The 22489-nt window shown below is 43.9% G+C and overlaps 1 protein-coding gene across 3 annotated transcripts in view; it reads right to left on the reverse strand.

Annotated features, from left to right (window-relative positions):
• Positions 1 to 22489, reverse strand: part of PSD3 (pleckstrin and Sec7 domain containing 3) — a 204722-nt gene that overhangs the window by 52891 nt on the left and 129342 nt on the right. The window contains exon 1 of one of the 3 annotated variants that reach the window (XM_060237097.1): positions 13326 to 13731. The exons of the other annotated variants lie outside the window; for them this stretch is intronic. Coding sequence (XP_060093080.1) covers positions 13326 to 13484 — 159 coding nt within the window. The 5' untranslated portion in view covers positions 13485 to 13731. Of the gene's footprint in view, positions 1 to 13325; positions 13732 to 22489 lie in introns of those variants that run through there. 3 annotated transcript variants of the gene reach the window in all.

Here is a 22489-nt window from a genome sequence, read left to right on the forward strand (position 1 = left end):
CTGTGTATTAAGCTATTCAAATGGCACAGGAGCAAGCTGGAGCAAGTGGCCCCAGGAGCTGACCATGACAGATACGGGCTTGCCCATCTCCCCTGCATGCCCTGCTGCTGGCTGGGTCTGAGACTTTTGACTTGGATTCACCAGTGGCAGCAGCAATGGATGAGTCTAGGCCCACTAGCATCACTGTCAGCTTGAGCCAAGCTCAGCAACTCTGTGGAACTTCTTGCTCCTCACTTGCTGACAGTTGTCCAGAACAGAAGTCCACCAAGAACTTTCCCAAGCTAAATGGCCCGTCCAGCCAATTTCAGAGTGCCACGCCTGGAGCAGTTCCCTTTTTCTGCATTATATAAAACAAAGACCTGCTGCGAAAAGTCAGGCCCACCAACAACAGCATGCCCATCCTTAATCCAAAGCCAGAACACATTGTAGTTGAGGATGAACTAAAATTTTCAGAAGTTTAGCTTCTTTTACTATAGTAAAGCTGGAATCCAGCAGCATCTTAAGGAAAAATTCTGCCACCATAAATCTTTTGCGAGTCAGAGCTCACTTCATCAGTGGCATTTTAAGAAGACCATGTTGGATCAGGCCAATGGCCCATCCAGTCCAACACTCTGTTTCACACAGTGGCCAAAAAGCCAGGTGCCATCAGGAGGTCCATCAGTGGGGCCAGGACACTAGAAGCCCTCCCACTGTTGCCCCCCAAGCATCAAGAATACAGAGCATCACTGCCCCAGACAGAGAGTTCCAACAATATCCTGTGGCTAATAGTCACTGATGGACCTCTGTTCCATACGTTTATCCAATTTTAGACAGATGCTCTTATAGTCACAACAGAAAGAGTATGTCTATTAACCCCTACCACCCTGCAAGGTGTTAACAGTTTGGTGGAAGCCAGTTTGGTGCAGTGGTTAAGTGTGTAGACTCTTATCTGGGAGAACCAGGTTTGATTCCCCACTTGACTCCTCCACTTGTACCTGCTGGAATGGTCTTGGGTTAGCCATAGCTATCGCAGAGGTTGTCCTTGAAAGGGCAGCTGCTGTAAGAGCCCTCTCAGCCCCAACCATCTCACAGGGTGTCTGTTGTGGGGGGAGAAGATATAGGAGATTGTAAGCCGCTCTGAGTCTCTGATTCAGAAAGAAGGGTGGGGTATAAATCTGTAATTTTTCTTTTTCTAACAGAGACATTAGATTCCTTACTCACTATACAAATCCCTCTATAACTTTCCTGCTGAATTTGCTTATCTTGCATTATAGTTTATGTTCCTCCTATTTTGCCTGTCGAGTAATGGCTGGGGTGGCTCTGGTTCATTTGCAGTCAAAATGATTCCCCTTTTTATTGGATCTTGTTTCAAACCAGTCATTCTTTGTAACATCTCTCCCCCAACCCCATCCCATCACCACCTCTCTGTTGGGAATATAAAAGCCTAATAGTTAAACACCTCAGTACATCCAAAGAAGACAGGTCTGACTCAGGAAAGCCGATGCTGGAATAAATTTCTTTAAAATGCTACTGCCGTTTTAATTTTGCTGCTACCTATCAGGAATTGTCTTCTTTTGCTTGAGGGATCTGAACCCTCACAAAGATTACTCGTCCTGCGCTTTAAAGGCAGATGAATTGATAGCAGAATAAACCTTTTTGAGCCACAGCCCACTTTGTCAAACGTGTTCGCTGGTCTTTTAAAATATCGCACTCTGTTGTTTTGGCTGCAGCAAACTGCTCTTACTACCTCTCTGGAATATAAATGAATGGGGCTGCTGGAAAGTATTTTTTTTAAAAAAACCTTTAATCTTTATTTTAATAGATGTGTCTTCCAAGTGGTAATAGAAACTGAAAGTGGGCGTTGGAATCTTGATGTGGGGGGAGGGAAACTAGCTGTAATTGGACAAGAAAATTAATTATTTTTAATTGGAACCCGAAACGCCTGAAAACCACTACTGAAAGCTTTAGAAGACTGTTCCTACCAGCAGGTAGGTGGACTTCTCAAGACCTGGGGAAGTGTGGGGATAGGGTGGGGTTGGGGGATTGTTACCAGTTTGTGTTTTTCTGTTTGGCTTTTCAGCTCCCCTAGAGGGAAAACAAAACAGGATACTCTGGGAAGGACAGAATGGTGCTCAGCACTGCACTAATGATTCTTCCCCATTCAAGTCAACACCCTTCCCTGTTTTCAAGTTAATGAGCAGAGCAGACCTCTCCACCAGCACCTCTGATGAAAACTAATTGCAAAAAGAAGATGCTTAAATGTACAGATAATAAGACAGCTTTCCATTGAATGATCAGAATGTGTGGGAAGGGGGATGTGCCACATGATCAGAAACATTCGCCTTTCTTCTTGAACTAAAGTTTCCACTTCCAGCATCAAAACACACATTCTGGAGATTCCTCTTGGTGAGCTCCAGTTCATATTTTATTCATTGAGATATTTAGGCCCTGCTTTCCTCTCCAATAAGAGCCCTGTGGTGCAGAGTGTTAAAGCTGAAGTACTGCAGTCTTAAGCTCTGCTCACGACCTGAATTCGATCCCCAGTGGAAGCTGGGTTTTCAGATAGCCGGCTTGAGGTTGACTCAGCCTTCCATCCCTCTGAGGTTGGTAAAATAAGTACCCAGCTTGCTAGGCAGAAAGCGTAGATGACTGGGGAAGGCAATGGCAAACCACCCGGTATAAAGTCTGCCGTGAAAACGTTGTGAAAGCAACGTCACCCCAGAGTCGGAAACGACTGGTGCTTGCACAGGGGACCTTTCCTTTCCTTCTTTTCCAATAGGGGCCCAAAGCAGTCCACAACATTGTTCTCCAGTTGCTCCATTTTATCCTCAGAATAGCATATTCTTTGCATATTAGGCCACACATTCCTGATGTAGCCAGTCCTCCAACAGTTTACAGGGCTCTTAGTACAGGGCCTACTGTAAGCTTGGAGGATTGGCTACATCAGAGGTGCGTGGCCTAATATGCAAATAAGCTCCTGCTACAAAAAAGCCCTTTTTATTACATTTTTATCCTTCCCTTCTTCCAAGGAGCTCAGAGCAGCATATTTTTGTATGTTTATTCCTTTTACTTCATTTCTATTCTGCCTTTCTCCCCAGTGTGGACTCAAAGCAGCTTACTTCATTTTCCTCTCCTCCATTAATCCTCACAATAACCCTGGGAGGTAGGTTAGGCTGAACATGTCTGAAGACCAAGGTCACCCAGACAGAACTGGACATTCAAACATGATTATTTCCTCCTCCATTTTATTCTCATAATCATTACATGAGGTAGAGATGCTGAAAAAGTCTGCCCAACTTGATCCAGAGAATTTCATAATCTGCAGGAACTGGAACCTGGATCTTTCCAGGTTCAATCCAATTCTTTAACCATTATGTCATACAGTTTTGGCGTTGTGGTTAAGTGTGCAGACTCTATCTGGGAGAACCGGGTTTGATTCCCCACTCCTCCACTTGCACCTGCTAGAATGGCCTAGGGTCAGCAATAGCTCTGGCAGAGGTTGTCCTTGAAAGGGAAGCTGCTGTAAAAGCTCTCCCATCCCCACCCACCTCACAGGGTGTCTGTTGTGGGGGAGGAAGATAAAAGAGACTGTGAGCCACTCTGAGATTTGGAGTGAAGGGCAGGATATAAAACCAATATCACCAACTTCTTCTTCTTCTTCTTCCATTCACATGCCACACTTTTAAGAATGCAAAAGCAGGCCAGTGGCATATGCAGTAGGTTTTATATTTTGCCTATCTTTTAACAGCTGGGAGTGTTTCACACCACCTCAGAGTAAACCCATTACTTTTTAGTTTAGATCCTGTATTGAATCAGCCACTCTCTTTGACATTCCCCACCACCACCATCCTTCTGTTGTGTATATAAATTGGCCTGAAAGATTTACATTTCAACTCACAAAAGCTTATGCTGGAACAAATATGAGGTCCCAGTGGACTTCTGTTTTGTTTGGCTACTACAGACTTACAGTTTCACCCACCCAGAATTTACATCTTGAGTTGTACCCCTAAGAAATGTAATGTGAAGTACTTACTAGTCAACATACAACCAAGGCTACTTATGACTATATGACCATGTATATCTAGAACATGGAATCTCTAAAGCCACTTCAAACACAGAGAGAGAGAAAACCCGAAGTCACGCCTGACTGCAATTCTTACTGATACTTCTGGTCTAAAACCAAACAAAGTGGCTTCAGGGATTCCATGTTAAAATGCCCAGCGATACAGCAACATTGAGCAAGTTCTCTGGAGAGGCAGCATAAACGTTTGCTAAATAAATAAACGTTGCTTTGCACTTCACTTAATGAGGTCCGATGGCAGATTTCAGTTTCCCCCACTAGTTCAGGCTATGTCACATTAGTCATTTTCTGTCTCTATGGTTTCAGACTCACTTTCTCCAAACAAAAGGACTCAACAGCTGTCTCTGTAAACACCTGAGAAAGCTGACAAGAGGAGCATTTCACGCAGCAAGGTGAAAACATCAAGAGGGAATGGGAAAAAAGCACAACCAAGGTGCGAATGGGAAGGAGACAATTTAACTAATTATCTCCGCTGGTTATCCACTGAAAGGTAAAATAATTTCAGTCAACAAAATGCATGCCCATTCTCAGTCCTCAGATGCCAAACAGCTGCTCAGCATTGAGCTTACTTAACAGAAGGCTGGCGTTGCAGGAGGCTTTTAAACCTGCAAGTAGCCTGAAGGGCTTAAATGCATTCGGATCCACTTAGAAGCGAGCCTGGCAAGTAGGTATAACTTTATGTTAGCCCATAATGCTGCCTGGGGACAGTTACTTGTGCATCATCCTTCCAAGCAAATTTGACTCAAAAGGACTGAGGAAAATGAGCTGTTTCTAATGGATATCTCTCACAACAGCAGGAAGTAGTGTCAGGGCTGGCCCTAGAATTTCTGGCACCCCCCCCCCCACACACACACATACACTGATAATGTCACCGAGTCACACACGGGGGGCACCTGATGGTTTGCCTAGTGGTGGGGCCAGCCCTGAGTATTGTCCACAGAAGATGCTCATGTTCTTGTCCTTTTCTCAAGGCCAGTGGGGGTTATTTTTTATTTGGATATTTATACCCCACTTTCCTCCCCAATGGGGAACCAAAGTAGCTTACAACATTGTCCTACTCTTCCCCTTTTCTCCTCACAATAGCAACTCTGTGAGATATGCTAGACTGAGAGAGACAGACAGACAGAGAAACACACAAACACACACACAGAGAAAGAGAGAGAATGTTACTGGCCCAAAGTCTTCAGCAAGCTTCCATGTATTTGATGATGTATTTGAAACTGGATCTTCAAGATTCTAGACTTACTCTAGTCACTACACGCCATTGGGCATATGTCACTTCCTCCATCCTGTTCACTACCATATTATTCTAATATTCTCTTCACCCTCTTCACTGTCCCAGTGCATAACAGGTACAAACATGGCCGTTCTTGTGCTCATGGATCTTCCCCTTAAGCATGGAGTGCAACTGAAGACATCCATACTTCAGGAGTATTCAAACACATATTTTTAGTGACGTCTGGACACAGGCATCTAAGACAAACTGGATTTTGTCTGTTTATAAAACCAGGTTTCTAAAACCACAGTTTAATTAATATTGCTTGTTCAGGTTCAAAGCCAGAGGAGGGAAAAGGGGCTCCAATTCAGTTTTAGGATCAAAGCGTCCCCCCAACTAAGCATTAATTATGACAACATGTTCCGCTGGTGGGCTTCTATATCTGCGAAGGAGAGACTGAAACTGAGAGCAAAAATGTTGGTGCTTTGTGTAAAAAATATAATAAAGATCGATCCAAACTGTGCCAAGGTATCTAGGGTAAAATGGAACACATCTGAAGCACATTATACCTGAAAAATAATTACATTGCCTTCCAGACACAGCAGAACACAATGCATTCAGAAAGTTAAGCATTTTTAAGCTCTGCTGATTTCAGCGGGTAAGTTTTAAACAAGGGATCAATGCTACATTCTAACTGGAAGTAAACTTATGGATCAATACAATTTTGGAATTCACTCTTCTGCACTGTTATTGGATTTAATTATTTTCAGAAAACAAATGTGACCTTGTTAGTCTTTGGCCAGCATTAACACAGCAACTAAGCACCTGAGCTATGAATTAGGATGTCTCTTGTTCAAATCTTTCCTCTCCCCCAAACTGACTGGATGCTGCCTCTTTCAGCCTCTGTTCTGCATTTGTATATGAGAATATAATACTGACCTTCCTTACGTAGTTGTTACAAGAATTACTACGAAACAACACAGTAAAGCCCCATGAACAGTCTAAAGTGCTACATAGGATCGGTTATCTTTTTATTTTAAAATGCAACACAAATCAAACGGCAACTTCAACACTAATAAAAATTTATTCTAGCATAAGCTTTAGTGAGTGGCTCAGACCATTCAGAGTGGATTTTCTGTAGATCCTTTATGAGCCTGTTCTATGGGAAGGGTGGGCTAAAAATCGAATAAAATAAATAAATACAAATAATAATTTGAAGATCAGGTAGGCCCCCTCACCTTCCATTTCACAGAATGGGCAAAACTGAATTGTCCAGTAAGGCATTCTTATGAAGGGATTAGAACTGTAGTATAATGGAACAGTTTAAGGGCCGGGGGAGGGGGGGTCACATATGAAGATTATAGTCCATTGCAATGTTTACTATGTGTAAACTGTATAGTGAAATTTACCATATATATTATAACCTTGATTTCACCTTGATGTCTTGTACTTTGTAACCCAGTCTCTGCATTATGGGACATCACGCATTAGACCGGGGGTGTCAAAGTCATTTGTTATGAGGGTCGGATCTGACATAAATGAGACCTTGTTGGGCTGCTCCATGTGTGTCATAAAATAGCAGAGATATAAATTTTATAAAGTACACAGACAAACACAATTAAAGATTTTTTTAAAAAAACCCTTAAAATAAAACATGCTTAAAACATTAGCATTTGTTAGTCTTAATGGTGCTTTCTTTGTATCTCTCCCATGGGATCCAGGGAACTGAGCAAAGGAAGCTTTGGCTCTTTCCTTCCTTCCCCAGGAGACCAAGAGGGGCAGAAGCCTCAGCCAATGGAAAATATAGAGGCTTTGCTCTGTAGCTCCTGTGCAATTGAGCAAGCCTGGCAGAGCAAGTTGTGATGCAGAAGGAAGCAAGAGAGAGGGAGAAGGAAACAGATGACAGTCAGTTGCTCGGGGGCCTAAAAGGAGCCCTCTAGGGACAAGATTTGGCCCCCAGGCTGCATGTTTTGACACCCCTGCCTTAGACAGGCTTCTTTCTTTTTGTTTGTTTGCACAGTTTTCCAATTCTGTAATCCCCATCCTACTGCATTGCTTACTGGATATCTCATGCTGTCTGATTTGTAATCCTCCTTGAGCCACAGAGAGAAAGGAAGCTATAAAGCAGGGGTGGCCAATGGTAGCTCTCCAAATGTTTTTTTGCCTACAACTCCCATCAGCCCCAGCCAGCATGGCCAATGGCTGGGACTGATGGGAGTTGTAGGCATAAAACATCTGGAGAGCTACCGTTGGCCACCCTTGCTATAAAGTAAGTAAATTTAGAGTACCTGCCTTCCCCCCCTCCCTCTTTTCAGAATACAAATAGTGTGCCAAAAAACTGAAATCTGAGATTTGTACAAAATGGAATTCTGCAGTCAACACAACATTTTTCAACTTCCTAAAACTGCAGTGTAGACAGAGCTTCGCTTAAGGGGAGGGAAGTAAAGGAGGACAGCAGAGAGAAACAACAAGATGTTGAGCGTGATTAATATATTGGATAAGAGCACTGCTTGTCCGACTAATATTTTTATGGTCAGGAGAGGAGGAAGTCCTTACAGAATCCGCATCCTAGCTGCTGAGAAGGTTCAAAATTCCACTTACCCCACCTCCCACAGGGATCACAACAGTTCACCAACTAAAGCTTTGTGTTGTTCATCAGTCCCATAAAAGTGATCCATACACTGGACTCGAAGGAAACCAATGGTCATCATTGTGGAACCCATTCTGTAGCGTTCCAAAGGGCACAACTATATTCCTCATGCTTTTCAATCTCTATGTAAAGCCTTTAGGGCAGCATTGTGCACAATTGTTTACAAACTTACTTGGATAAATTATTAGGAACTGTGGTCCTACTGCTGTGTATAGCTACTGTAAGTAAGGATAAAAGGTAAAAGTAGTCCCCTGTGCAAGCACCAGTCATTTCCGACTCTGGGGTGACGTCGCATCACAACATTTTCATGGCAGACTTTTTACGGGGTGGTTTGCCACTGCCTTCCCCAGTCATCTACACTTCCCCCCCAGCAAGCTGGGTACTCATTTTACCGACCTCGGAAGGATGGAAGGCTGAGTCAACCCTGAGCCAGCTTCCTGAACCCAGCTTCCACCAGGATCAAACTCAGGTCGTGAGCAGAGAGCTTGGGCTGCAGTACTGCAGCTTTACCACTCTGTGCCAAACTTACTTGGATAAATTATTAGGGACTGTGGCCCCATACTGCTGTGCATAGCTACTGTAAGTAAGGATCCTATCATGCAACTTTTTGCACTGCTTAATGTATCATGTTAATACTTATGCTATGCTTCAGTCCTATCTTTTAGATTTTTAGTTGGTTCCAAACTGCTATGATCCTAATGTATTTTTAATTGAATGTCTCATTTTATTCATTGTGCAGACTCACTCTGTATACTCTGCCTTGAGTCCCTGAGAGAAAGGGGGACTGTAAGTAATGAAAATAAATAAAACTAAATAAACTTAGCTCTTCACCATCACTGCTCATAAATCAGAACTGTCTCATTAGAGCAAAAGGCAGGAAAACTGAGGAGGGAAAAGGTCTCTGGGCCCGATCTCAGCAAGACTAGCTTGAAAGAGCAGACTTGTATTAAGGACTGCACCAAAAGGGGGCGGGGAGGCAAGCACTGTACAGTGGACATCACCAGTTGGTGACTTTTATAAAGCAACAGACGGTGGAAGCAGAGCGTAGATGTGAAGTATTTTATTACTGACATGCAGTCTGGGGAATCTTAAAGCTCAAAATCCCAAACAACGCCAGCTTGGTTCAGTCTCTGCTTCTGAGTGACCACTTGATGCAGAGACTGAAGCTCAAGCTTGTTTGAGATGAGCACAATAGGTCCTTAACTGTGCGTGGGCTTCAAGTGTGTGTGGGGGGGACCATGGGTTTACCATGCCTCTCTCTCACACATACACATATACCCCTTGCAACCGACTAGGCAAATTGACAGCACTGGCTATAAACAATTATCCTTGCTCGGAATGGCTAAACTGAGTGCAAATATTGTAGAGGGTGTGTGTTTGGGATTGTGTGGTATTTTTAAATGGGATGAGGGGGAGTCAGGGCAGCTGGCATCTGTTTCTGGCTCTGCTACTGACTCACGGTATGATAATGGGCTTGTTATTTCTGCATCTTGCCTTCGAGCCACCAGAAACGGCAGCAGCTGTACAATTTACCTTTGTGATTAATCCTGATGTAAAATCAGCCTTGCAACTAATCTGAATTGTTCTGGATTATACTGATTGGTCTGAAGCTTCAGTATGGTCAACTAGCCAGAATTTTACTAGCCCAATCACATTTTTATCCTGGCTAGAAAAAGAATATATAAGTGGAAAATTCGAACAATGGGGAGTTATTTCCCTTCTTATTAGTTTGGTTTAAATTCAAAAGCCTTCAAAAGGCTTTTGCTTCCAAGAAAAGTCACTTTTCACATTCTCAAAAATTAGCTGGTCTTTGCATGCTTTAACAAAAAAGGCCACAGATGCACACACAATCCCTACACTCAGGGAAAGCCTTCTGTACATGCTTAGAATTGCTCAAACTGAAAGACCCATAATTTATGGAAGCAGAACATAGTGTGGTAGGCAGGCCAACAGTATGAGATTCACCTCTGAATTCATTCTATGTATACTATTCTCTTTAAAATTCCGCTACATAAGCATGCTCCAATGAATACTGCATGAGAGATATGAACTATGGGGTACTTGGGCACAAATCCTGGATACAACCATAAACTCACTGGTTAACTCTGGACAAATTCCTGTCTCCCAAGCACCACGCTTCAGTAACATACGAACAGCAGGAAGCTAATTGACCGGTTCAACAAGGATGATAGATGAAATACAGTTTCCATACCGTTTTGCACTAAAAACTTGAAAGAAATGTTTTTGCCCTCTAAATTGCTGCTTTCCTCAAAGAACTGAAAAGCAAACAAAACAGCTGGGACCCTGACTGGAAAAAAAAACCAGAGGATGAAACAAACGAACATGAGAGTTTGAAATTAAAATTGGATAATCCCACGTCCCATTTCATAATCCCACTTTTAACTTTTGTTTAAGATGGAAGAAGGATGTTTTCCAATACATTCCATCAGATGGAGCATACAGGCTTAGTTCATTTTAATCCCTCCAGACAAATCGTAACCAGCAGCCTCCGGGAGGGGGAAGCCAGGCTGTGCCGTACCACAGTCATCTCCTCCCCACTTGTGAGAAACACCTGCCCACTCACCCCTCACTAAGCACTCACTGTAACACTAGCAAAAATGCTTGTCATGATACACAGCCGGTGTTTGTGTGACAGCCACGTGCCCTGCTGTAGGATCGGTGGGAGAGGATGAACCACCCAGAATTAAAGGTGAAGGGCAGGTTTCCACCTCTCAGCAACTACAAACCCAGCCCTTTCCCCTGCTCACTGAAGTGTCTGGCACTCGTTCATCGACTGCAAAAAAAGTAAATGGGTGCAGAGACATTTTTTTTGTGGGGGGAGGGCTAACCTCCAGCATAACTCCCAGCTCTGACAGAGAGGAAGACGCACACCACTGTGCCACTCTCGGAAACAAACATTTGCTGCCTGAGTGAGGGCAGGGCACACGTAAAGTGTTTGGTCCCTGGCGGAGGGAGCAGGGGGCGCGGGCAATAAATGGTTTTAAAAAATAACCAAGATTTTCATGTCTGTCCTCCCCCATCTTCTGGGACATCTCTTTCACCATCCATTCTGGAACTCATGAGCTACGCACTTTACAAAAGGGGGGGGGGGGTGCTGATGGACTGCAATGAGTGGGGAACAAGAAACTGAGGCCCTCGGTGTTTTGGAGACCTGCGGAAGGCCATGCAGAAGGTTGCTGCTGATGGGTCACACTAAATGGGGAAAGAGAGGCACTCAGGTGTTTTGGACACCTGTGCAAGGCCATGCTGAAGGTCATTGCATGATTCCCCTTCCGGTCCACCCTCTGGCCAAACAATATTGTTTTGACTGCCTTGCCCAGTTTAATTGCTTTGATTGTTTTATTTTTTAAGCACAGCAGTCAACCTGCCCGTTCTCTGTTATATTTTTATTCCAAGCCACTCTGAGGATATTTGCATTAAAAAGACATTACAAAGCTTAATATCATGAATCTCACATCCAAGAGAGACAATCTTCCAAGCAATTACACAAGAAGTAACTTTATACACACGAACGGTCCCGTAGAATGTAGCCAGATGATTTTGATGCATAACGACTGGGATGGTTCACATCTGCATAGACAGCGCATGAAAGCTCATTGCTCAACATTTCGTGAGCCTCAGCCAAATGCATGAACTGCCCTTGGAGAAAAAAACATGTTGAAACTGGGGCAGGGCAAGCATTCAATCTGGGGTAATTACTCTGCAATGGACAAACATGCATGCCTGAACAGACCCTCAGGAGATGGACACGAAGACTGAGAGCCCAGAGAGGCTTAGCAAAGAAAGGGTAAGGGGAACTTGTGTCCATGATGCCAAATTAAAAGATGGTGGGGGGAAACAAGTATGATGGAAAGATGAGATGTTGCTAATATGACATTACTCAAATTGGTCTGTTATTTATCAGTTGGAAATGTTGCGATTTTACGATGCCACTCAACAATTCCAGTGGGGTTTAATTTGGTCATACCTTGCAGCTGCTGTCAGCTAGTCAGATCGCAGCCACATGAGGCAAACACACTGTGTTAGTCTATGGGATGTTTTGCTACAGAAGTCTTTCTTGGGGGGGGGGGGCTAAATGAAATGGATCCTATATGAACATGCATGCAAGTGTGAGAATTCCAATCTTTCCTCTTGGTCAAAGGGGGCTTCCATGTGTTTCTTAAAGGACTACAGTGTTTAAATACATGACAGCAACCACTAAACTAAACATGCGGGCAAAGCCAGGGGAGAGTTGGCACGTTCTACCATCCTTTCTTAGCCAGCATTCATGTGGCTCTCATATGGTGACACCCCCAAAGGAGGCATCGTGCAAGGGGTTGGGGGAGAGAGAGAAAGGCATAAATAAGCATCATGGCACACATAGAGACTAGAAATGCTTGGATCTTAATTTCCAAAAGTACAGAGTCTCTGGAGGCAGTTTTTCAGAATTCTCCTTTCCATCAGGCTACTGTACCCCCTGGCTTCCCATTCTTGTGGAATTAGCCTGTTTATCATTTGCAGTGGAGGAGAAGGGGGGGGAGGAGAGAGAGGGGGAGGAAATCTGGGACCTGTCCTGCCTACATGCTTATCCCCTTTAGTGAGATTCCAAACGCCTTGTCTAGACTTATCCAGCCACTCTCCGACAAGCCGGGCAACCATGCTTCACGCTATGCAAACGTGCTGGCCTGTACGATTTTTGTTTTTAAAAGGATAAGCAGAATGGAATGCAATACCACTGTTTAAAGGCACTCCAAGCAGATCCCAAAAGCAGGTGGTTAAAGCCAGCTTCATAACCGTCTCCAGTGCCAAACACAGTACACAGATGACAAGTAAAAAAAAAATAAAACAAAACCACAATGCTATCCACGTAAACACACACACATGCTAATGAGTGCATAATGAATATTTCATGACAATATTTAGCTGTGCATTATAAAAACATCACCTGAATAATACAACCCACCCACACAGACACGCGACAAGGGAGAAGGGGGGGATGCATCTGAATCCAGCACGCAAAAGGTTTCTGCATTTAAATTCTAAGCCATCCCATGCAATGCAGGTAAATTTTCTTCAGATCAGAGCATAGGCTAGCTTGTAGCTTGGATCAAACTAGGAAGTTAGCAGAGTTTGCTATCAGTCTCTGTCCCTAGCTGTGATAGTCTCTGGAAGCTGACCTACTAGACCCAGAGCATTCCTTCAAGTCTGGGATTTCATTTCCCTTGGCTGATTTCTTCCCCCAGCAATTTTGTGAACATCCTGAGGCATACAAAAACGCCTTCAGATTTCCCCAGAAGGTACTATTCTGCCAAAGGGCTCCTATCATTAATACCCCCACCCTTCCCTACCTCGGCATACCAGAAATATGGTGGAGATGTAGACATATTCTGTACATTTACCTTAGCGTCTTTAGCAGTAAACTCCGTGGAGTTGGAAATTTTCATAGACTTTGAGCGGTGGGTTTGCCGCCAGACAGTATCCTCTCGCGGGTATTTCACCGAACCTGTGGCTCTCACCCGGACCTTGCTGGTACTCTGAACGCTATTCACTCCAATCATTTCCACCAAACAAAATAAATTAATATAATTTAATACAATACAATTTGGGAAGGGATAAAGAGGGGAGGGGAAAGGAGAGCAGGAATAAACCCCAGTGCACAAATCGTCTTCAGAATAGTTTTCGGAGGAGAGGAATCTCCGAGGAGCTTAGATCGTAGCAATCAGTGTTTGCTTAAAAATGCACCAAAGCTGGTCCCCCGCCACCGCACACACGCAGGGCATCTTCAACTACACTGTTTTGAGGCAGCCTGATTGTTCCAGGCACTGCTCACGTCACTGGCTGCAAAATATAAAAGGGTGGAAACCCCACCCCTACTCACTAGCCTGCTGCTCAGCACATAGCACCATCCTTTTCCAATACACACACACACAAAAACATTAGCAAGGCTCCAGAGTGTCAGTTTCAAATACCGGAACTGATGGCAAAAGGCCAAATGAAAAGCAATTCATTTTCAGCTGCAGACGGGCTACACTTGTACTCTGGCAAGGAGCACGTCAAAACGATTTCGCCGGCTGTAATAAAATAAAGACGCTGGGAATTAAAGCCTCGAGGAGGAGACTGCCAGGTACTGGGAATGCATGCAGATTCCAAAACATCCCAAGAAACGGCAGTCTTAAAAAAAAAAAAAAAAAAAAGCACTGCATGCAGAATGGTCTACAGCATCCTTCATTAAAACTAAGGTTTACAGCCCAATCTGACATGTTTGCAAAAAAAAGGAAGAAGAACTAGAATACCATACGAAACTGAGCTAGGCAGCCCCGTTCGAATCTCACTTCCGCAAGATGCCTTTGGGGTAAGCTGCCACGATACTGATTCAAAGCCACAAAATGCTAGCAATTATTTATTTTACAGGGTTGATTATGGACAGAACATAACACAAATCACTACATTAAAAAAAAAACCACACCATCATACTTAAATACCACTGGCTGCCAGGTAAGCACACATCACCTTAGCATCTGGAGCCCACCTTTAGCCATACAGCTCATACAGTGCGGAAGAACCAGTTTGTAGGCTACAGAGATGTTCCTTTTGGTATCTCAGATGCGTTCAGGCAGGCACAAGGCCCTGCAAGCAATTTACCTGCATTCCCACAGGGAACAGAAATGCAAAAGGTACACCTATTACTACTACTGTTATTTCCAAACGAACTCTACACAAGGCTTCAAGCTGCAGCCAATTCTGCCCTCAAAGCAGCAGAAAGTAAACAAACAGCAAAAAACACACAGGGTCTGCACAGGCTATCAATCCAACCCAGGCCATTACTTCAGCCAAAGGAACCCGCAAGCCCCCTGGCATGGGAGAAATGGGCTTCACCCAATCACAGCTTCAAAAGGCAGAACAGGAAGTTCCATATAAGGTAAAGGTGATGTTTACTTAAATGCTACAAAGTCCCCCCCTCCCCACGCATACACACTATAATCACTGCTAGCTCCTGGAGACACAGAACATAGCAGATTGCATGTTACCATAGCAACCAAACTTCGATGAGAATGATCTCTACTACGCCTAGCACACAGAGGGAGTGGCAACCAGTAGCAACCACTGAAGTAGGTAAGTGGCAGGAAAAAGTTAAGCAGCAGATGACTGGAAAAGTATTTCCAAAAGCCAGGAAGGGTTTGGGCTCCCACAGCGGGATTTATGGTGAACAGACCCTACACTAGGGTCACTGTCGGTGGTAAATCATTATCCTGGTTTGGTCTTTCAAGCACAGGTATGTTTAAAGAAAGGTTGTAATCTTGCACACACCTGTGACCGTCCTAGGGTGCTCTGTTGTCTTTTCCACACACCTGCCTCCCATAACTGCCTCTCCCGATTGTAAATGCTGCTGACTGTGTTTCTGCTGCTGCTATTCTTTTAAAGAAATACAACCAGATATACCGTAAACATTTTTAAAAAGGTACCTGTGCCGTTGGGTTCCTAAAACAGTTCGCTTCAGAAGCCACAATGGGTGAGGATGTTGAACACCAGCAGTCTCTGTTCCCGGGACTGGTTTGTTCCCCAAGCAATTTTGTGGGTATTACATAGGAGTACCAAAAACGCCTTCAGAAAGTTCTACCTGCCAAAGGCCCTCTATCATTATCCCCTGCACAACTGACAGAAATATGGTAGGCAGAGCAGAATTGTGAGTAATATATGAAGGGGGTGGGGGGGTACAAGGTTCAGGCCCTGGTCATTCATATGATGAGCAGAAGAGGCTTATATATTCAACAACATCTCGATTTTCATTCCTGCCGCATTGGAAAGGTATCCAAGGGTAAGCACGTCTGTGAATTTTAAACAGGAGGAAGAAAGCTGATGAGATCTGATAGGGTTCACCAACAATTCCACCAATACTACCGTCACCAATGCCTCTCCAGCACGGAGGCTTAAGAGCTGATGTAGCCAACTGAGCAAACAAACAGGACAGGGCACAGAACATCCAGCTGTTCAACCTTTACGAAAATGTGCATTTCCCCTAATCACTGCTATAAGAGAAGCTGCATTTGTGGGACATCTTAAGAGCTCGCAAAAAAGTCGCATCCATTTGAGAAACGATTGCCAAAGGTGATTCAAAGAAATTCCAAATTCTCAGTCAACCCAGCTTCCCTTCACAGCCTCGTACAGCTCTATATTTGCTGGAGGAGGCACTGACAAAGTATTAGGAAATAAAACGTTATAAAGTTCCTCTCTTTCGAATTTGGTTGCAATCCTAAAGATGCTTTTTGGGGAGTAAATCCCAATGAATAAAATGGAATTTCTGGGCAGACCTACCTGGGATTGCTAAACAGGCTCCTTCAGAATATGCATGTTTAAAGCCTCTATCTACTTGAGCAGCAAACCTCTAAATATCAATGTCAGGAGGTAGCCTTGGTTTGTCTGGCCCTCCAGGGCAATTGTTTGGCCTCTGGATAAAACAGAATGCTGGACTAAATAGAGCACAAAAGGGATTAGGGTTGGAGATCTCCTGGGATTACAACTGATTTCTAGGCAACAGAGATCAGTTTCCCTGGAGAAAATGGTCCCTTTAGAAGTTAGAATGTATGACAGTATACCCCACTGGAGCCTCTCCCCTTTCCACACCCCACCCTGCTCAGGCCCCAACCCCTGCATATCCAGGTATGTCCCCACCCAGAGCTGGCAATCCTAGGGGGTGGGGGGAATCCGGGAGGCTCTTATGTTCTTATAGCGACTTTGCCCTAAAAATAAGATAAAGAGGCTTCCAGGAAGGGGAATGAAGTCATAAACTAGTTTGGGTCAACAACCATTAGGGGGGAAAACAAATGTTGTAAACATCAAAAATAAAGAAACACACTTCTCAACACAAAAACAAAGAAACATACTCTCCCCAATGGATTCCAAGTACCCATTTCTAGCAACTTTCCTCAGGCCCGTAGCTAACCAGGGCCCCCTGGCAGTTTTGGGGCCCCTCTCACCTTCCATCCAGGGGGCTACCCCACTCTCTCCCCCTCCTGGGAGGGACACCCAAGAGCAGCCACTGCCTGTCCTGCACCATTTAAATGGACCACAATCAGCTGATTGGTTGGCCTCTAAATTGTGGAGGGGGCAGCAGGAGCAGCCACTGGCCTCCCTGCATGCCCCTCCCACAATTTAAGTTGTGCAGGAGGGAGACAGGCAGCCCCTGGCCTCTCCAACTTTCTGCGCTCACCCCCCTGTGGCCCCCTCCCCCCGTGGCCCCTAGCTATAGGGCTGGCTTGCCCATCCAGGCTTTCTGCTGTCCTATGCCTGCCTTTTATGAGATTCCCCATTCCCTTTGCTCTTCTGTCCCTTCACTTTTCTCAGACCTGCCTGAGCCTCAAGTTGTCCGTTTACTTTTTAACACTTCTATTTGAAGGGACAGGGCTTGGTCTGCAGTCAGCATAAAAACCACACACTTCAAACTGTATGCCCTCTTTCCCACAAATAAATAAGATGCTGGTTGTGGTTTCTTTGAGGGAATGGAAATATGTTTCTGTACACACACAAAGCCATGCTTCACTATATTCATATTTCCAGAACACAATGACAAGTAGGGGCTGCCAGGTGTTGTTGGCAAGGGCAATCTCAGCATTCTTGTGGTATCCCCTGGGCCCCACAAAAGACTCTTGCTGGCTTCATCGTCAAAGAAATGCATTATGAAGATTTAACATGTCCTTCACTTCCACTCTTCACAGCAAAAGAAAATTTCTCCCAGAACTACCCTGAATAACACCAATCAATGATCCACCAGGGCCGCCTTCTGACAGGGGCTAACAAAAAGGTGATATAATATAGCAACCTGCCACCTGCCGAATGAGAGAAAGGACAGGTGTTAACTCCCCCCCCCCCCATCGCTTGCGTGGACAGCCTTGGGATGGTTATTTTCCACCTTTGACTATGGAAATAACGAAGAGGAGTGACATTAATTATCAGTGGTGCTATTCCACCTGGGTTGGGAGGGAGAGGTTCTTTTTACCATGGGCTCGAATAATCTCCACCACCAAATCTCCAGGCGCTTCCGAACTTGGTGCATCAGTGCACTTTCAAGTTCACAGATGACAGACTGAAAGGGCTGTTAATCAGGCTTAAATACATTTGGAATTTCCATAGTCGCTTAAGTATTTTCCTGCTAACCAGATGCTGCAAGCAAGAAGGGAATGAATCGCTCTGTCTAGCCAGAGCGTGTCCACAGGCACCAAGGTCAGTGCTGGACACACAGTCAAATGACCAGGAATCAACAGACCTTTGGTCTGATCTGGCCAGTATTTTTATGCATGCATGAAACTGATGAAGAGTGAAGCTTCACGGGAGATACTCAATCCCATAGTGTACTAGAAAAAAATCATGGTGGGAGATTGCGATACACCTGTTATCTCAGTAGGCCACATCATTCCATGGTCAGTCACCTTTTAAAATTAAAGAGCCAAATGACATCGAACTTCAGAGTGAGAGATCAATGAGCAGCCAGTATAGTAAAGCCTATATGCATACGTAAACATGTTTTTAGTAATAATTGACATTTATTTAATTCATATGTATCCTACCGTTCTGGCCGATTGCGGCCCTCAAGATGGTGAACAATAAATAAAAAGACATTTAAAAATAAACTTTAAAAGACCACCATATAAAAGACCACAACTAGAAACAAACAAGAAAGAGGGTCAGTAAGGGAATGCAGGATGAAACAGAAAAATCTTCACTCGCTGGCTAGACAGTGAGGGGGAATATAGACAAATCTCCCAGTGTGGGGGAAGAGGAGGAGGAGGAAGAGGAAGAGAAAGAAGAAGAAGAGTTGGCAACTAACAACCATGTTCCCTTCCTCTCCTCACAACAGACACCCTGTTAGGTAGGTGGGGCTAAGAGAGTGCTGAGAGAGGTCCACCAGCTGGCTTTACATGGAGGAGTGGCGACTCAAACCCAGCTCTCCTGATTAGAGTCTGCTTCTCTTACCTACTATACCAAACTGGCTCTCAGAGGGAATTTCATAATTTTGGTGCCATAACTGAAAAGGCCCTTTTCTTACCACCTGTCTAGCTTCAGATGACAGAAGAACGTGAAGCAGGACCCCTGAAGATGATCATAATGGTAAGGCAGGTTCATATGCGATAGGTGGTCCTTAACATATGCTGGTCCCAGGCCATAGAGGATTTCAAGAGGCAACATACCAGCAAAGTGAATTTGGCCCTGACGCAGTGCAGGCAGAACAAGACAAGAGTTATATAGTCCCTATGACCAACTCCAGATAGCATTTTTGCAGCAGCATTCTTTATCAACTGTCATTTCTGGACACTCTTAAAGGACACATTGATTGATAATCCATAATGTTTCTGTGGCCAAACACTGATTGCTATAAACTTTATTAGCTGGTACCCACAAACTCTCACAATAAGCAACAAATATGCTGGGGATGGGCACTGAAAGAAGAAGACGACGACATTGGATTTATATTCCACCCTCCAGTCAAGAGTCTCAGAGCAGCTCACAATCTCCTTTATCTTCCTTCCCCCCCCCTCCACAACAAACACCCTGTGAGGTGGGTGGGGCTGAGAGAGCTCTCCCAGAAGCTGCCCTTTCAAGGACAAACTCTGTGGTAACTATGGCTGACCCAAGGCCATTCCAGCAGGTGCAAGTGGAGGAGTGGGGAATCAAATCCAGATAAGAGTCCACACACTTAACCACTACACCAAAAGAAAAGGGATATTTCCTTCATATTATGCTTGGGGCACTTACCGAAGAACCTGCCTATCCACTGCTGGAAACAAAGACAGCATTCCTTGGACTTTGGCCATAACCCAACAGGACTGTCATTTTGCTGGTACAATATATTTTACAGTGAAGTTCCTCCAAATATATTGTTCTGGATCTTTGATAACGGGTTTCGATTATCAGTGTTTTTCCTCCCAGCAATTTAGACTATTGCCTTAGTGGCTCTCATTGGCAAAACTGGGTTACTCTAATTAGCACAAGGGGCATTAAATGAATTATTTTTGGACAATAATGATCTACCATGGCTGTTTGGCTTAATTTGAGTTGGCTGGTCGATACTAGAAATTTCCTCTGCAGAATGATGCTCCGCAGTAGTGCTGCTGGACCTTTAACATGGTCAATTATCAACTGAGCTGTCAAGTTCTTCTAAATATTTTTGGTCAGTATTAACGTTATCTCTGCTCTACAGATGTGTTTCCCTGACACAGGCATTCTGCCTTGACCACAGCAAGTCTAACTGTTAGCATACAGACCTTTTCAATGTAAAACATGCATGCCTTGCTTTTCCAGTTAAAATTATTAGAATGACCAAAACAGGGGCAAAGCAAGCAACAGTAACAATAAAGAGTAGAGAGAAAAGAATGAAATAACTACAACAGTCAAGAAAGCAAGCATAGCAACATAAAGGCAAAACATTAATCATTCAGCAGATAGTCATTTGCTTACAACATCTATTACAAGATGGAGCCCCCAGAAATACACACAGTATTCCAAATGTAAGTCACTGCAGAAGTTGACATGCAAGACTCATAGGGAAAGAGATTCTCTAAATAGGGAACTACCACAAAAAAGGTCCTGCCTCTACTTGGCACCTGCAGAGCAGCGCCATGGAAGCAAACCTTAAAAGAATGAGCCTGTTCATATGGGAGAAGATGCAGCTTTGATCCTAAGTGCTTCAGCACCTTTATGTTCAAAAGCAGACACCTTGCAGGTAAAATGGGAGACCTCACTGAAAATTGTGTGGAGAGGGAAGTTAATATAGAATATTTCTTTTTGCCTCTTAACTCAGTGCCACACAATTTTATTAGGTGACACCAAGGTATAGCGTAAGGGGAAAGGGTGAAAGATTTCTTCCTCTCCCTGCCATCCTTAACTTTATAAACTTCTATCAGGGCGTTTTCGCACTGACCTTAATCGGCAGCGACGTCCCTCTTCACTGCGCAGGATCTGCGCGGATTTCGCACCAATTGTTGCGGAGCACCCGGAAGAGCCGCAAAGTCCAGCGGCTCTTCCGGGTGCTCCGCGGCAATTGGTGCGAAATCCGCGCAGATCCTGCGTGGTGAAGAGGGACATCGCTGCCGATTAAGGTCAGTGCGAAAACGCCCTCAGGCTATCCTTTGTTCACTGGGGTGTGGATTCTTTAAAAGGCATAAGTGCCTCAGCTGTTCCTCAAAGGGAATGCGTACTTAACACACACTGCTTACAATATCTATTACAAGATGGAGCCACCAAAAATACACACAGTATCCCAAATCTGGCCCCACCACATTTTCATAATACTTGTACTTTTGTTTTTGGTTCCATTCCTAACACTAGTTATTTATGCCACACTCTTCTACCTAGTGTGGATCCAAAGCACTTTCCAACAATATTCTCTCTCTTCCATTTTCTCCTAACCCTAATAATAATAATATAATAATAATAATAATTTTTTATTTATACCCCGCCCTCCCCGCCAAAGCAGGCTCAGGGCCCTATGAAGTAGGTTAGATTGAGAGAGTATGACTGACCCAATATTGCCCTGTGGGGATTAGAACCTGGGTCCCCTAGATCTCAGCATGACACTCTAACCACTTGTACCTATCTTTTTGAAAAAATGATTGTGTGTTGCTGTAGAACCCGTAAAAGTGTTTTACTTGCACACAGAGTCAGGACTGTAGCTGAAATTGTTATTCAAAACCATACTGCTACTTAGTAACACCGGAAGGCTTTTAAATATATCTTTGCTATCAAAAGAACACAGAACGCTCTCTAATTATCAGCTTAGATTTCCCAGGAAGTTACTGAACAACATCTTCTGGATGTATTCATTTTTTATATTATTTAAATTAAAAATCCAATTTAAATCCTGAATTTAGTTATTCTACCTGCGCCTACTCAACCAATGATACAGACTCATAACCTTTAGGCTGTATTCAGACATGCTGGGCGCAAATGCTGCTTGTTTCTCATGCCTTTTCTCCATCTTCCTTATACAGAGAGTGACTAGGATTCTTAGTTTAAAATAAACTAAGTTCTTTTATTTAAAAAACAATTAAATCAATTCAATAGCGATGTTTAAAAGACGTTTGCCCTGCCTTTCAATCAAATAATACTCAAGGCAACTTACAAACAACCAATAAAATCTATACATCTAATAGTGAAGTCGCTTCCATCAGCAAATATCTAACTCTGTTCGTCAGAACCACACTGATATTAAACAGATTTTCCTGCAAACTTGAGCCCCACCAAGTTTGCACAAAAATCTAAAATCATAAAACATAACATAAGAGCAGCCATGTTCAATCAGGCCAATGACACCCTGTGTCACACTATGGCCAAAACCCAGGAGCCAGTGGGGCCAGACTCCAGAAGTCCTCCCTCTGTTGTCCCCCAAGCATCAAGAATGCAGAGCACCACTGCCCCTGATATAGGGTTCCATATACTTTACAGCTAATATCCACTGATGGACCTCTGCTCTATAAGTTTATCCAAACCCCTCTTGAAGTTGTCTATGCTTGTAGATGCCACCACTTCCTGTGGCAGTAAATTCCATGAGTTAATTACTCATTGGGTGAAG

The sequence above is a fragment of the Heteronotia binoei genome, chromosome 4, assembly GCF_032191835.1.
Source record: "Heteronotia binoei isolate CCM8104 ecotype False Entrance Well chromosome 4, APGP_CSIRO_Hbin_v1, whole genome shotgun sequence".
Classification (NCBI taxonomy): Eukaryota; Metazoa; Chordata; class Lepidosauria; order Squamata; family Gekkonidae; genus Heteronotia; species Heteronotia binoei.